This window comes from Sinohyriopsis cumingii, chromosome 13, assembly GCF_028554795.1.
Source record: "Sinohyriopsis cumingii isolate HCF-2022 chromosome 13, ASM2855479v2, whole genome shotgun sequence".
NCBI lineage: Eukaryota > Metazoa > Mollusca > Bivalvia > Unionida > Unionidae > Sinohyriopsis > Sinohyriopsis cumingii.
This window is the reverse complement of record NC_142973.1, coordinates 20,687,030-20,704,877: the sequence shown is the minus strand read 5'-3', so window position 1 is coordinate 20,704,877 and position 17,848 is coordinate 20,687,030. Positions and strand designations below refer to the sequence as shown.

At 34.5% G+C, this 17,848-nt stretch overlaps 1 protein-coding gene across 2 annotated transcripts in view; it reads left to right on the top strand.

The window, feature by feature from the left end:
• Window positions 1-1,280: 1,280 nt before the first annotated feature.
• LOC149785026 (mitochondrial potassium channel ATP-binding subunit-like) overlaps window positions 1,281-17,848 on the top strand; it is a 74,619-nt gene continuing 58,051 nt past the window's right edge. The window contains exons 1-6 of one of the 2 annotated variants that reach the window (XM_089978728.1): window positions 1,281-1,428; window positions 8,329-8,701; window positions 10,842-10,997; window positions 13,060-13,205; window positions 15,937-16,012; window positions 17,419-17,559. In XM_089978728.1, the coding sequence (XP_089834854.1) occupies window positions 1,337-1,428; window positions 8,329-8,701; window positions 10,842-10,997; window positions 13,060-13,205; window positions 15,937-16,012; window positions 17,419-17,559 (984 nt within the window). In that variant the 5' untranslated portion in view covers window positions 1,281-1,336. The remainder of the gene's footprint in view (window positions 1,429-8,328; window positions 8,702-10,841; window positions 10,998-13,059; window positions 13,206-15,936; window positions 16,013-17,418; window positions 17,560-17,848) is intronic. The other variant, XM_089978729.1, reaches the window with a different exon arrangement.

Below are 17,848 nucleotides of genomic sequence, written 5' to 3'. Positions count from 1 at the left end.
TTAATTCACCAGCCCTGGGCCTGTGTCGAAAAATATGTTGTTGTTGGTTTTTTTTTTGTTTTTTTTTTTTGGCACTGATATATATTGTTATGATTCTACGGTCTTAAAATAGGTAAGAGATAGGAGCGAAACCTAAACGTGTGTAAAATTCAACAAACAATTTATTTCCATAGAATTAAAAGTGAAAATTCAAAAGACACTTACAATATTTGAATTTGCTATCACGGTTAAAACAGTTTATCATATTCCGAATGAATTCCAATAGTCTTGAATGTGCCGATGTACCAGTAATCTTGGTGTATCACAATAATATAATCCAGAATGCATTTGAGTCCTCAATAATTTAAAAAGAGTGTATGAGCCCAATCAGTTCATGGGCACTTTGTTATTCCAAAGAATAATTTAAATGAATGGTTCCTCTCAAATTGTATCTAAACACAACTAAAAGTGATTACACAAACTGATATTAAAACAGGAATGAATAATTGTGTACCTAGTCATTTATATACAGACTGTCAGCGACCGCTCCGGTGGTCTAAGTGGATAGAGTGTCCGCCTCGGATGCGGACGGTCGTGGGTTCGAACCCCAACCGAGTCATACCAAAGACTTATGGAAATGGTACTAACAGGTGCCTCGCTATATATAGTTGTGGACTTGCAGGACACACGGTACTGTTGGTATGAAAAATAATTTGGAACCGGTTTGGAAATGGTTGAAAGATAAAACAGAATATATATATATATATATATATATATATATATATATATATATATATATATATATATATATATATATATATATATATATATATATATATATATTAATGAACATATGATTTTAGTTAAAAGAATCTTTTGAGAACGTATCTTGATTGTATGGTTATAACTGAAAAAAAAATTAGAGAAATTATTTTGTTGATGGAATTTCATTTCTTAAATGGTCTTGATTTTGGAACACTTATTACTAAAATTAGCACCTGACTCTTTGGTGCGGCATTGAAAGCACATGTTTGACACACATGTGGGTCCAGAAAATACCGCGGCTCATATCCGTTTCTCTACACAGAAGCTGTTATCCAGGTTGGTAAATATAGGTTTGATCATGAGCACTCAGAAATGTAAAGTTATTGAATTTTTTATATGATGGTGTTTGCATAGGTTTACTACGGGGAACTGAATTAGTACCGTGAATCTCGCAATATTCTTCCAACCGGTAAATTATTGATACGGATAAATTTGTATATCGACACCGTCACCGAAATCGTTCTTCCGGTCGGTGCTGGAGTCATGACCTTTTATATCAACAAGACAATCAGTTTGTGTAGGACCAATTTAAATGAATTTGTTACGGTCTTCCTCACTTTTACAACAATTAATAAAATCTTTGACTGGGAAAACATGTCGTTTTTCTCAGGGAAACCGATACCGGTAAGGTGTTGTGTTTTCGAGGCTAAAATAAAGTGATAGTAAGAGCATGTAAAAGTTACACGTGTCATGTAAGCGATTTTACTGATATAAATTTTAAAAATAATTTTATTTTAATATTTACTCGTAACATAGCTATTACATAATCTGATTTAATCGTAATTTTTGAGTGATCTACACATTAATTGTCATAACAAATGTTCCGGACGAAAATTTTATCGATTAATGGTAGTTCAGCATTTTACATGGGTCAAGAAATTCGATATTAGATTGAACTATTGCTGGGGGGGGGGGGGACTCACGCGAACGCATGAAAAAAAAGTCGCTGGCATCTTAATTCATGTCCTGTATGGACGTTTAACTATGAAGGGGATAGAGGAATAACATGCAATAAGTTTTATTCTTGACATACCATACAGAAGATATATACAAAGTTACATAATTGCTTCCAATTTATCAGAATTGTGTGCTGATTTATTTGCCTGTCAGTGTTTTCTTAGACATTGTACTAAATGACAACAGTCTCATCTCTGTTTATGTTTGTAGTACAACTTGTTCCCAACTGCAGGCGTGTTTCCTAATACATCATAGCATGCGACAAAACTGGTTTAAATGAGATCACCCTGTGTAAAAATGTTATTGAATTTTTGGTTTAGCTTTGGGGGGGAGATTTAGATGGATAAAGTAATAAAAGCCTTTTAAAGGTATGTGTAATCACATTCTCTAAAATGACACATATAACTGCAAAAAGCTACATAGAGCATGTATATGAGCTATGTGACTTGTACTATAGACAGCTTTTCAGGAATATACTTGTTTCATAGTGATATGACTTGTTGCCTTAGAAACATCAGTTATTTTAGGAAAGTATGGATAGCTCATGACAAAGAGACATTCCCTCTTACTCTTCTTCACATGCTTTCAACCGGACAACCTCTTGTCGGAAAGCTCATGTATATGTCACCCATTTTGACACACTTAACAAGTACCACTGTTAATATTCTCCTTGATAAAAATAAATATATTTCAGAGTAACATCAATAGGCACAAAGAAAACTCTAGTTTGTAGGAAAAATTGCATATAAAACATTAACTTAGCATTCCTAAAGCTTTTCTTGTATTTATATTAATTTGGGTTTTGGAGCAGATTTTGTCGCAAAAGCTTTAGTGAATGCCAATGTGTTGATTTAGGCATATTTACTCATTAAATTAAATATTAAGTGTTGTTATAAACTTGAATATAGTTTAACCAAAGCCTATTCAATCCTGATAATTGAATATTCTGCACATAAGTTAACCATCACAAACTTTCAGATGAAAATTATCGATCTGCACCTTAACTGTTATCAAGAAGCTTCCAGACAAAAATTATCGATGACTATGGACTTTTACAGTAGTGGACCGGTATTAAACTGATTTAAGAAAAGAGGATGTTGAGTCTAATCATCATAATACATGGTACGTAACTACCATATAAAAGGATCTGTGTTATAATGAAAGGCTTTATATTGAGGGAGTTCTGTATATAAATGAATTTGTTTATCATCATGTGTAGCACACCACTTTCAATCCAGATTGTACTGGATTACACATTGGGTCTAATCATCACAATATGGGGAGAACAATTCATGCCATTCTATTTGGACTTTACTTGATCACATCTTTGCGTTGACCTCATCCAAAAATATCAAAGTACTTTAACATGGAGTTTTGCCACAGTTTTTCAGGGAGTGTAAATAATGACCTTCCAATGGAATATGGGTGTTTGAGGATCCAAATAAAGTGAATAATCATCATCTGAAAATGTGTACAATCATCTTCTGAAAAAAACGCCCGTTACTGAAATAATCTATACTAAGCACAATGATCTGTATAACATTTGATATACAAGAATCAACTTTGGGAAAATATTATAATACTTACATTGTATTGACATTGTTTACTTTAAAATTATTAGATTTTAAGATATGATTTTTTCCATCATTGGCATTGTGATTATGCAATCTGTGAATGTACTGTTTTTGGAACTTCAAAATCATTTTGCATCCTTTATAACTTATTTCTCTAAAAGTGCTAATAATCAGAGACAGAAGACAATGGTACAGAAGTTTTTTTTTCATTCATTATAATTCTTACAATTCTCACACAAATTTAAAAAAAAATTTTGTCAGAATCAGTTCAATGTCAAGATTTTCCTTAACAGATGATTAACAATTTAACAATATTCTAAACAGTGTTATTGATGCAGTGTTGATTAGTGTAAACAAATGTTGTAAGATGTCACAGAGTCTTAAGAACTGGGAGATTATGACACTGCATCAAAATAGGGTGTGGAATGACATAGTTAGGCTAACAAGTTGTTCTGAGCCTTTTTCTTACCTGACATTATCAGTAAATGTCAGAAAAAAAGGCAGAGTTGGAGAAGAACTTGTTGGTTTCTATTATAGCTTGTTTAGCTAAGCATTGCAAATGATTTCCACATCTCTAGCCTAGTGAATTTTCACATTAGTGTCTCAAAATGTAGAGAAAATAACTTAAGGGCTATAGGCAATGCATATAGGATTAACTGGGTGTGTGTGTGATAGCTAAATGTCATATACTGTAAGTAAAAGTTGAAAAGTTAACAAATATTAAATTAAAAAACTAACTGTAATTGCAGTAGATCCTGGCATTGAGATAGTATTGAGCTATTGCATTGTTAATTACTGTGTTTTATGAAGACTAAGCAAGCTGCAACAATAGTTATATTGAAAATTCAATTGTAGTCAATACTATTAATAGAGAAGAAAATTCTTCAATATTTCTGAAATCCATATTCTTAAATGACTTATTTGCTTGTTTACACTTAATTATTTTCAACTGCTCCGGTGGCCTAATGGTTAGAGCATCCACCTCGGATGTGGGAGATCGTGGGCTATATCCCCGGCCAAGTCATACCAAAGACTTACAAAAATGGTACTTACAGCTGCCTCGCTTTTTGCTCAGCATTAAGAGGTTAGTGTTAGGACTGGTTGGCCTGGTGTTAGTATAATGTGACTGGGTGGGACATCATGCTATACGACTATGGCATGATGCCCCAGTGCTAGACATCACTATAAACTGATACACTGCAGACATTGTAGTGATATGACTGAAAAATTGTTAAAGCTACATTAAAAATCCAGATCAAACACACACACACACTTAATTCTTTTCTTTTTTCTTTCATGACCTTTCATTCTGTAAATATTAATCTGCAGAAGTGTATATCTTTTGTGCTAGCACGTTGAAGGAATCTTCAGGTATTATCAGCCGATCATTCATAATACTCATCTGAAAATAATAAAGAGTATACAGAGCAACATCACCGATTTAAATTCAAGAGCATTCTTAATGATGTAATAATGTTTACTTAATTATTGTCAGCATGTTTTTGTTTTCTGATTTCATGGTGTTTGTTTTTGTAATATTCTCGTTGTAAATATGTTATCTAATATTGTAAAGTGCTTAGAATTTCTAAAGATTAGGCACTATACTAAGTCCACAATATTATTATTATTATTTATTATTATTATTATTATTATTATTATTATATATATGCTGATAAAGATTGGTATCTCTACATGGAATGCGCCATGTTGTCTTGAAGTTATAGAAGAGTTCATTTGATAAATAGTGGTTATGGGTGTTGTTGCTTGCCACAGGTAATGAAGCATATCATTGCCATCTAGTTTTCTTTAAACTGTTTATATTTTTACAAAATATCTGTGATATAATTTGTCCAATGAGTAAACCATGTTTAACAATGGCATGCAAACATTCCCATAATGTCATTTTCCGTTTTCAAAAATGGCCTATTCCAGTACCAACATTGTGGATTATATATACACTCGTTTTAAGGATATATGGAATTAGTGGTATTGATATAAATGTAGAAATCATTCATAGGCGAGGACCGCTCCGGTGGCCTAGTGGTTAGAGTGTCTGTCACGGATGTGGGAGGTCGTGCGTTTAATCCCTGGCCAAGTCATACCAAAGACTTCAAAAAATGGTCCTAACAGCTGCCTCACTTGGCGCTCAGCATTAAGAGGTTAGTGTTAAGACTGGTCGGCCTGGTTTCAGGATAATGTGACTGGGTGGGACACCATGCTACATGTCTGCGGCATGATGCCCCACTGCTAGACATCACTATAAACTGCCACACTGCAGACATCGTAGCAATATGACTGAAAAATTGTTAAAGCTAAGTTAAAAATAAAAATCACACACATTCATAGGTGAAACAAATTCAGTAATTTTAGCTACATTTGAGAGGTTCATATGAAAAGTGACCGAGCTGCAGTCATGGATATAATTTACAATGATGAATGAATTCTTGTTAGACAATAAGCAGTAGTGCAGATAATGTATAGAAGGATTTTGTTGGAGAAACTGAGGGCACTTTAGCAGAATATGTGTGTAATTTGTACATTTTCCCATTACTCCAGATTTTCATTCTCTAAACGGAAAAAGAAATGTCAACATGTTAATTATACTTATTACTGTGAAAATTTAATTGGTTTCTCAGTTTCAAACTGGATATTTCAGTGTTACATATTGATTTCTTTGGAATCAGATCCTAATAATTCGAAATATCTTTTTGTATTCTTCAGTCAATAAATATATATTTAAAAATCTTGTAAATGTATGTGCACATCGTATATAATGCTAGCACATTAAGTGCTATGAAAATAAGGGCTGAGGTTCTCCATATACTTTAGCCATATGACTTAAAGAGAACACAGTAGAAGATATACATTGTAAAAAAATTCTAAATGCTTGTAGATTACATTATGGTAATTTCCAATAGATACCAATTAAGTAAACTGTCATTAGAACAAACTATATTTTGTTAGTTTCTAAAACAAAACTTGATGAGTCCAAAATATGTAAAACAAAGTTTAAAATAACCCCATGCAAATGTACAGGAGGGCAAGTGCATATGTTTTAACATGATTGTGGTCATGTATTCAGATCATATTGACTTATAGTCACTGGTGTTATAAGTGGGTAAACTCAACTTTACTACTCGGATCAATTTGAAAGTGTATATAAATGTTTTTGACTTTGCATACCGGTATTCTTGAAGTAGTTTTAGACTTAATGTATATATTCGCTTATTAGTAGAGTCCAACTGCAGGCAACATAGACTTGTTGTTGTGGGGTTTAACGCCATTTTTCAGCACACGATAGGCCATATATGGCGGCCAGTATTAATGGTGGAGGAAGAACCCGGGAACACCCCGGAAAGAACCACCGACCCACGAGAAGCTACTGGCATGTTTTCTCACATATCTACATTGGCTGAATCTGAGACTCGAACCGGCGCAGACAGAGGTGAGATGGCAGTGATCCGTAATGGCGAACGCTTTAGACCACTCGACCACTCGGGGCCCCGCAACACAGACTATGATGTTCTGTTACATAATACACTGGCAGGTCAGAGTCTATATTTTTCTGCTTATTTCTTCTAACAAACTGATGTGACCTAGATCTGTTTGCACATTATGAGATGACAGATCTGGGTTGGTGAGTTTAGAGTTTAACTCAACTTAGAAGTGAGTACAAATGCTATATATTCCATTTTAATTACAATAATTACAAACAAGAAGCAAGTTTTATCATTCTCAGGAGACTGGGTATATTTGTGTTTCTTTATAAATATTTTTATAAAAGTATTTTTTGCAAGGTATAGATATAGATTCATGTAGACATGCATACTCTTGTTTGTTTCTACTACTTGGGGTTCATTCTAGGCTGCATATTTTTTGCTTGTTACTCTTATTTTTCATCTTTGTCACAAATAAGTTAACTCCATGGCACCTGTAGGATGCATAAAAAAGGCAAGGAAATAAAGATAAAGCTTGTTATGTTTGACTTTAGACTTTAGAGGGCAACCCAAGCCATTGCCAAAGATGGTCATTTTCATTTGCTGAAAGAAATGTCTCCCTGATAGCACATGATAGAATATGCAAAGAAAACAAGATGAAAGTCTTTACCAAAGATGGTCCTGCATTTTTTGTCTTCTAGAATATGCTTAGTATACAGAAATTGTGACTTATACATCCAAAATAAATTATGGATGGAAACCAAATCCTATTTTTAGGAGGCTGTCAAAATTATAGGCTGGTTATGACCATGGGAGCATGGGTTGTGTATTTATTAATTTCTGCTATAAATATTTACTTTTCCAATTTTTTTTATATACAGTTTCTTTGTCAACTAAAATAAGCATGTCCTAAACCGTGTACAAGGAAATTGCAGAAAACTCTTCTATTGTCTTACTCCACATCACTGTTTCCAAGCATTCAGTACTGGAAATTTGGTTATTACAGAAATTAATAAATCCATGATGTGAATATATGTAATAATATTATATTATGATTATAAATTTTTTAGTAAACAAATTTCAGATAAAGATATTGTGACCCAACCCACTTTTTTACCTGGGGCCCTTGGTGGCATAGTGGTCTAAAGCACTCACCTTTACTGATTACTGCCATTTCACCTCTGCCCATGTAGGTTTGAGTCTTGGGCTCTGCTAATGTGGGTATGTGAGATAGCTTGCCAGTAGCTTCCCATAGGTAGGTGGTTCTTACTCGGTTTTCACGGTTTCTTCCTCCACCAGTAATACTGGCCACCATATATAGCCTACCTTGTTCTGACAAATGGTGTTAAAGCCAAACAACATTTTGACCTGGTAGGGGCCATTGGGACATCTTTACTATTTTAGGAATGAACACTAATATTTATCTGGGTGTTTGTTGTTACATATATACACATACATATAGATAAATAGATTGAGAGAGAGATACATACAAGCATATGATAAAATTTATGGACCTTTTTGGGATCATAAGTATATTTTTCTCAATTGACTTACAGACATGGCTTCTTCAGCAAGGATGCAGCTACCTCAAATAAACCTGTACCATTCAGCACTGCCAGCTCTCCATGGGCACAGGTTATCAGGCTCAGAACTTTGCTTGCAAAAGGCTTAAATCAAACCCTACAGAAACCAAGTCGGCACAACAATCTGTGGCATCATGTTAGGTGGACAGGGAGTATTGGTGGCATCACCTTGTACCTGGCATATTCACATGGACTTTTCTTCAAAGTATCCCACTGTAAAGCCAAACATAGCAACAACAGGTTGTCTGGGCTGGATGCTGACAGTAAAGCTGATGCAGACTTTGACTGGACAGGATGTTTTCAGTTGTTGAAAGAGGATGCATGGTCTCTGATTATTGCCATTGTGGTAAGTTTCAGTTTGATGAAAAACTTACCATCTGTATTCATTTATATGTTAAATCAAACTGAAAACAACAAAAATCATGATCTGCATAATGTGTCTACAGATCAGGGTCTTGGTTGATCTACTGATTACTCCTAACGAACTGCACAGACCCAGATCTGGGTCTGTGCAACTTGCATTTGGACTCATAAGTGAGTATATACAGTGCTAATAAATTCTTATGTTTTGTTTAAAAATTTCCTTGTTAAGTAAGTGCTTAACTGTTGGATGCTGTGGTGATTGATTGGAGTGATAGAATTACATGATTTTTAAAAATAAGGTATTCATATAGCACCCATGTGTGATAGTCTTAGATTAATTAATTGGGCATTTATAATTAGTCTTAGTTTAAAGGATAATGCATAGTTTGAAACTTCAGTATTGGCTGTATCAGGAAGGAATGTTGTGGGGTTTAACGCCATTTTTCAGCAAATGGTAGGCTATATACGGTGGCCAGTATTAATGGTGGAGGAAGAACCTAGGAAGACCCAGGAAAGAACCAACAACCCACAAAAAGCTACTGGCAAGCTTTCTCACATACCCACATTTGCCAAATCCAAGACTCGAACCCTTGCAGACGGTTTTGAGATGGCAGTGATCTGTAACGGAGAGTGCTTTAGACCACTCGGCCACTTGGGGCCCCAGGAAGGAATGTTTTGAAGTTCAGGGTGATGATAATTGGTATCTTTGTATACATTAGACATTTCAGAGTGTTGTACTATGCATATGAAGGCCATCTTTAGTTAAGGTTTACATGTATGTTGTGCTGACTAATGAAAAATTATTTATGGAACAAAATTTTACATGTCATTGATCTCTTGTTGATTCTACAAAATGGTAACAACTTGTACAGTTTACTTTTGGTGGGCCAGATTTTGGATGTCTTTGTCCTGTATGCTCCACAGTAAGTATGCTTTAAAAAAAATCCCTGCCTGCATCAACCGTAATTTTTTCTTTACTAAAAAGCATAACAAACTTTTTCTTTTCCTTGAACTAATTATGTCTATATTACTTGATATTTATATATACATTGAAGATCAAGAGATACATAAGATGATTTAGTACCTGATATTACAGGTGCCTTTTTGAAAATAAAGTGTAAATTTAAAAGAATACAGCATTAGTTATTGTAAATCGATTACTGGTATATGAAAAATTCTTACAGCTGGCATAATAAACTCTTGACAACTTAGACGATGGCATACTGTGTTATTACAGAACCTGCTGGAAACCACTGATACCAGATGAGTTGTCACTTATACATGCATATGCCAGAACTAGGGATCAAACATGGGACAACAGAGGTGCAAAGCAAATCCTTTACTACTGTGACATTAACATCACCTTATATGTCTAAAATGTAAAGTTGAACCCTTCCTAATGGACATCCATATAAAGCACACCTGCTGTAAGAGAACAACATTTATGAACCCAGTTTTATCATTTCATTCATATGTGTTACCTTAGTATAAAAAGACACTTGTCAACAGGGGCAAATTTAATGGTTTCGAAATTACAGAAATATTTCACTGCAGATTTGTACCAGGCTGATTAATCATCCACACACCTGTAATGATATATTGACTTGCAGTTTAGTTTTTGATATCACCTATTCATTAGAACCTGCAAAAATCTGCAGACAATCTTGTCTGCACATGTCAGTGTATATTTTATACACTTACTGGAATTTCTCATGGCTGTTGAGCTACTGTGAGCTGAAGTTTTTTTTTCAGTCATATGTACATACTATTTCTGGATCCTTTGTTTAGTGACTTGTAAATCCACATGGAATTGCACAACCCTCTATCCTGTGGCCATTTTGAATTTTGTGCTAGATATGGCTATTACCAAATATCGGTGATTGTCTAAACTGTACACAGGTGTATTCCTGAGACATTTGTATGCAGCAAAAATTGCACATTTTAATGAACAGGTCACATCAGACCCACATAGTGTCCATCACTATTAACACAGATTTGGGGGGTTGATTTATTGGACTAGATATGTACAGGTCTGAACTAAAAAGGAAAATGGAATAATTTGATGTTTAGATACCATCTCCTGGATTTGATTGACATGCATAATATTTGATTATTGTTTTTAGTGTGCCCTTGCAGCTGCACTGGTTAACATCCGGATACCTCTCATGTTAGGGGACATTGTCAACATTGTGACTGAGTTCACTAGGGAGAAAGTGGGAAATCTTGTCGAGGAGATCAGACTACCTGCGATGAAGCTTATTGGAGCATACATCCTTCAGGTAATTGTATCCTGTTACAGTGTTGTACCTTGAGTGTGGATAATCAGTTTTCTGCAAAGTTTTGTTTTGTGTCCCTGCAAATCTTGACCTTGTGACCTCCCCTTCCCCTCTAATCTATGTTGGCATTATCATTGGCTAGAGGGTGATAAAAAACCTGTAATGGCAATGAATATCAATTTTAAAATAATGCATCTGGCAACAAAAATATTCAAGGTGTGTGATGGTCAGCTGAGTTGCAATGTAATTGAAAGTATTTGATGGCCACCAGTGTAATGTGTTTTCACTTAATGGCCAAAGAGACTACACATTTATGAAGATATTCAATTTGTCATTTAATGAATGATTTATTAATTTGAAAAGGAAGGTAATTAAGGAAACCATAGTATTTAATATAATAATTGCAGGTAGATAATGTTGTTGTTGTTGTGGAGTTTAACGCCATTTTTCAGCACATGATAGGCTATACATGGCAGCCAGTATTAATGGTGGAGGAAGAACCCGGGAAAACCCTGGAAAGAACCACTGACCAATGAGAAGCTACTGGCAGGCTTTCACACATACCCACATAGGCTGAACCTGAGACTCGAACCCATGCAACAGAGGTGAGATGGCAGTGATCCGTAATGGTGAGCGCTTTAGACCACTTGGCCACTCGGGGTAGGTAGATAATGAGTGAACGTTAGTTAAATGTGAGCAAAATTTGGAACACAAAATAACATGGTGGAGCTCATTTCAGATGAGCTAGTTATTAAAATGTTATGTTGACCCCATGATATAGCATTTATTAAATTAATTTAAGTGTCTATGAAAGAAAATATGATAGTACAGGCAGACAGCAAGTTAAGGAGGCCAGACTGTTGAAGCACATAAGATTGTCTCTTTTGATTTAGCATTGCTAGTACATTATATGCTACAATTTTCCCTTTTTACTTTAAAATGTTGTGTTTCTTCCAAATTTGTAGGCTGGGGGACACAATATCCCATGCCCATCCAACACTGCTGTTATGTGTTGACCCACTTCATTCATTTTCAGCTGGAAAATCCCACGTCCAACAGTTCAAGACAAGTTCAAATTTTGCTGAAGAACTAAAATGTTTTTTGTGACCTGTCCTGAATTTTGAAGAAGATTTATGATGTTTTTGCAAATTCATGTAGATTGAAAATCTAAACAGGTGGAAATTGATTAAAAATTGTTTAGATACTTCTTACCATAAATACTTCTTATTTACAATGCATCGTAGATTGTTTAAAGAGTAAGGGTTTTATGTGATTACTGTTATTCAGAATAATGAGCATGTCTAGTAACACTTCATTCTAATTTAGCAGGTAAATTTGGATATTTGAACAAATCTCTCAATGCTATTTGAAATACTAAAAATTATCCATTTGCTGCATGAGATTGGTATGAAATTTGCCTTAAATAAAAGGAATAAAATGGGCATAATTTTGGGCTATTCCTAGTGTTTCTCCTTTGTATATGTTCCCCGATCACATTAACATTTGGAATATAATCCCCACTACCTCCTAAACCCAGCTCTCCCAAAAGAAGAAAATTTGTCTTTTCTGTCTCAGTTACATAGAGGGCAATAACTCTTGTTAATTACTGTCCCTTGCTGTCAACAGGTGGGACTAGTTTTAAGCTTTTGTTGTGAACTAACATCATCATTCACATTGTTTCCTGAAATCCTTTGGAAATTTGTGCTAAATTCCACCCCATCCATTAAATTTTTTGTTGTTTTCATATATATGGAAACTTATTCAAAAGGTGGTAGACATTATTGTTTAATTTTGACCATAATTATATTAATTTATTCACTTTAACAGACTTAGTTTCTATGTTCTCTGACTGCATGTTTCTACATTGCAGTATTATAATAGAACTTGTAGTTCATGTTTGTGCACACTAATTGGCACCCCTGGTACAGCCAGTATCTCCGGCATTATGCCATTCTTAAAAAGAGCTCAGATTACAGAAGAGTCATTGTAAGAAAGTTTCACTATACATTAGACGACCACTGTACAGATTCCTGCTTTATATCCTTTTTACTGTTTATATTTTCAGGGTGGTTTCACTTTCATATACATCTCAATCCTGTCCAGTGTTGGAGAGAACCTGGCAGCCAAAATGAGGACCAAACTGTTTGAATCCCTTTTGCAGCAGGATATTGAATTTTTTGACAGACACAAAACAGGGGAGTTGATAGATAGGTAATTAAAATTTATATGCTATTTGATCTGTGTAAAGGTACATGAGTTGTATCACATGATTTCATTGATATTACATTTCATTTTGCGGCAGGATATTGAATTTTTTGACATACACAAAACGGGGGAGTTGATAGATAGGTAATTAAAATTTATGTGCTGTTTTATTTGTGTAAAGGTACACGTGTTGTATCACATGACTTCATTGATATTACATTTCATTTTGTGGCAGGATTTTGAATTTTTTGACAGACACAAAATTCGAGTTGACAGATAGGCAATTAAAATTTATGTGTTATTTTATCTGTGTAAAGGTACATGTGTTGTATCACATGACTTCATTGATATTACATTTCATTTTGCGGCGGGATACTGAGTTTTTGACATACACAAAACAGGAGTTGATAGATAGGTAATTAAAATTTATGTGTTATTTTATCTGTGTAAAGGTACACGTGTTGTATCACATGACTTCATTGATATTACATTTCATTTTGCGGCAGGATTTTGAATTTTTTGACAGACACAAAATGGGAGTTGACAGATAGGCAATTAAAATTTATGTGTTATTTTATCTGTGTAAAGGTACATGTGTTGTATCACATGACTTCATTGATATTACATTTCATTTTGCGGCAGGATATTGAGTTTTTGACATACACAAAATGGGAGTTGATAGATAGGTAATTAAAATTTATTTGTTATTTTATCTGTGTAAAGGTAAAGGTACATGTGTTGTATCACGTGAATTTATTGATGTCACGTATCAAAAACACATCACATTTTGTATATACTATAGCTTGTTATCACAAAAAAATGAATTCATTCTGTCATGGTGCTACTTAAGATGAATGTATAAGATCAACATCTTATTTTCTAAAATGAAATTTTTACTATGTTTAAATTTTTTTATGAAATGCACCATTATGTTAGATACTCAATGTTGGTGCTAAAGGTCCCCAAATTAGTTACAGACCATTGTTTTGGTTTTAGGGTCATATATAATACATGGTGGGCCTTGTTTCCAGCTTGCCAGGAATTGGCATAGATGAAATTTGTTGGCTTTCTCTAATCTTTGAGATTATTGTTTGTGCTCCTGACCATTTGTGTCTAATGTTCCAAATACAGTGAACTTCTATTTTTCTCCCATGTGTAAGCATGGTGAGATATGGTAACCACTTTCTTTTGGTGCCATTGATGTCTTTTTTGTTGTCAACTGTGCTATAGTTTTGTATTAAAGTTTTTGAAAGTTACATGTCTTGTACATCATTTGCTCTTTTCAAGTAAAACCTTTTATAATGTTGCAATAGCATGATGTTATATGTAGTTACTGCCTTGCATGTTCCACCTGCTTAAGCAGAAAGCTGATTGTGACATGATGGACAATGTGCACGTTTTGTGTTAAAGGTTTTATAGTCTATGCCTTTTACATCATTGGCTGCACTGAACTGAAATTTTAGGATAAAAATTACAATAAATATAAAGTTTCTTTGCCAATATGCAAGGAGTTCTGTTCTTGCTTGACTTGCCTGTCGAAGCAGAAATCTTGGTGCTTAGTTGTAAACAGTATTACAGTTTGTGTTAATATTCATCAAAGTCACATATTTTCAGGATCATTTGCTGTATTGAACTAATAATATTATTGCAGGTTTAAAGTTTATATGCTTTATATGCAAGAAAAACCTGACTTGCCTGTCTTGCCAACAGCAGCATGACTGTCAAACATTGTTAAAGTTTTGTGTGGAAGTTTATGAATGATATTGGGGGTTATACTGAAAGATGGTCAGACACCATTTTGCACTGAACACTTGTTGATCAGTTGGCTTTAGTTGTCTGAAAAATGAAGTTTTTTCCATACTTACATTCATGGAATGGAAAGTGTATTCTGTTGTTTCCACAGATAAATAATTTTCATTCATTCTTATAATTCATAGTTTGAACTAATCACAAAAATCACAAAAAAGAAGTTGTTACATCACAGTAACTGATCATATCAGTATTATTCATGGAGTGTGTGATTAGGATTTTTAACATAGCTTTAACAATGTTTCAGTCATATCACTATAATGTCTGCAGTGTGGCAGTTTATAGTGATGTCTAGCACTGGGACATCATGCTGCAGACATGTAGCATGATGTCCCACCTAGTCACATTATCCTGACACCAGGCTGACCAGTCCTAACACTAACCTCTTATTGTTGAGTGCCTAGCAAGGCAGCTGTTAGTACCATTTTTAATATGACTTGGCCAGGGTTCGAACCCATGACCTCCCACTTCTGAGGTGGATGCTCTAACCACTAGGCTGCCGGAACAGTCTCATGGAGAAAATTTGTTTACTAGCTGGGAAATGTTAGTTCCAACATAGCAGTATTTAGACTTGTTGTCAATAATGTTGGTCTTATTTGCAAGCATAAAATAATAATAATAATAATAATCAATATCATAATTATAAAGAATCTTATATCCTAGGTCACTTTAACATATTTTCATTATACAAATTTTGACTGTAAAGTGCATAATACATCCTGGACGTTTGCCTATGTTGTATATTGTATGTATTAACCAATACTCATCTTAGGAAAACAAGAACTAGTGAAAATGTTGATGGCAAACATTATAAAATAGTATTTCATCTGAATTTAATTCTTGCATTTTTTATGTTACTTATGTATTTATTCTACTGTATTTGAAAAGGGCAATAATAATTCACAGTCTATCATGTTTTTTCTTTTAGGCTGACCTCAGATGTTCAGGATTTCAAGAGTTCCTTCAAACTCTGTATATCCCAGGGACTTAGGGCAGTCACACAGGTATCCAAATATGGTTCTGTTTTATGGTATTACTCACTGATATATTAATATTGTCAGAACTCAGTCTGAATGTGGATGAAGACTTTTATAAAGAACAGTAACCTTTCAACACCACTTTTAGTATTTTTTGCTATCTGTTGACAAAATTTTGAGTAACAAATCTCAGAAATCAGTTTACAGAATGGTAGTTTTTGTGGGAGCCATGGTAGCTCAGTAGTTAGCATGCCAGACTTGAGGCTGAAATAGTGTATGTTTGAATCCTACCATCAGACCAGCCTAGGTCAGCTACTGTGGACTGTCCTTAGGCAAGTCTCTTTACTGCAATTCCTCCAGCACTAAATAACCTACTTGTGTTGATATGCATTAAAACACCAAAACCAAACCTATTTTTTATATTATTTGCTTTATCTTGAAAAAACTTTAAGTTGAGTGTGACCCTGGACTTGCGTCGTGTGCTAATGTGCATGGTTGTTGTGAGTGAGCGAACGAGTGAGCGATTGATTGCGGCGCATGATTCCCGTGCGTCACATGTATGAAAACCACCTCTCCGCGATACTAATAAAAGGCTTGGGAATTACTACTCGAGGCGAGAGAGTCATACAATACCTCGAGCAGTGCGGAGATTTGTCTTTCACGCATGTGAAAGACAAAGGGATTGAATACGTTAATATATTTCGGGAAAGTAATACTCTTCGAGTCTGGTAAGGGATTGTTTCTATTTTTGTGATAAAATTATAAATGCCGGTGGGTGGGTTATATAATGTGTATTGTATTTGTTATATTATGTATTATGTTCGTCTTGTATTCTAAGTATGTGTTTTGTATTGTTTTAGGTTTTTTTATTGTACTTCATACCAACTGTCATAAATCCCACAATCGACAACAAGAGTACTTATTTCTTTGCGAGAGGAGATGAGAGTTCACATGAGTATTACTTAAGATAGCCGAGTTTAATCAAATATGTAAGATTTTTTTTCTTCAGATTAGATAGCTCTGACATGTGAATTGGTCTGTTATTTAGTATGTTGTATAATAGATGAATATCATGGTCTTTTCTTATGAATTGACTTTGTAAAAACACAGCTGTAAAATTCTTTTCAGCCTGAAGTCAGTCCCTTCAAAGACGTTTTGTGTAAGAGTAGCTTTGTCTTAGGTTTCAGTAACCCTATTGGGATTCAGAAAGAAACCCAATGATGCTACCATTGACAAATGTTACGCGAGCAAGAAAAATTCAAAATGCCGATTTCGATTACAGGTTAGAACTCTCAAACTGACACAGGAAATTTGTTTGAGAGTCAGTTCCATGAGTACATTTGTAGTTTATACCTCTTCATTAAACTCTTACTTACATATGTATGTTTCATACATGTACTCTTCCAGTCTTTTCTATTATATGTATTTTCTAGAGTATAGGCTGCGTGGTGACCTTATATATGATATCACCCAAGCTTACCGGCATCATATGCCTGGTGATTCCAGTCATTATTGGAATAGGCAGTATGCTGGGCTCTGGACTGAGGAAACTGTCCAAGAAAGCTCAGGACCAGGTATGTATAATTTTTATATATTCTGCTTTTTTCCATCCAATACATTACTTGGTCAGATTAATATTAGGAAATTATTCTGTTACCTCTGAATCCAACCCTTGCTGGAAGATGAATAATATCTTTCTTTTTCAAATACGTTCCCCAATCACATTAATCTAGCCCTACTAAAAAGATGAAAACTCATCTTTTCTGTATATCTCATATAGACAAAGGGCAATAACTCATGGTCATTACCACACTCACCAGGTGTCACTTTTTCAAAGCTTTGCTTCCATAAAACCACATTGTT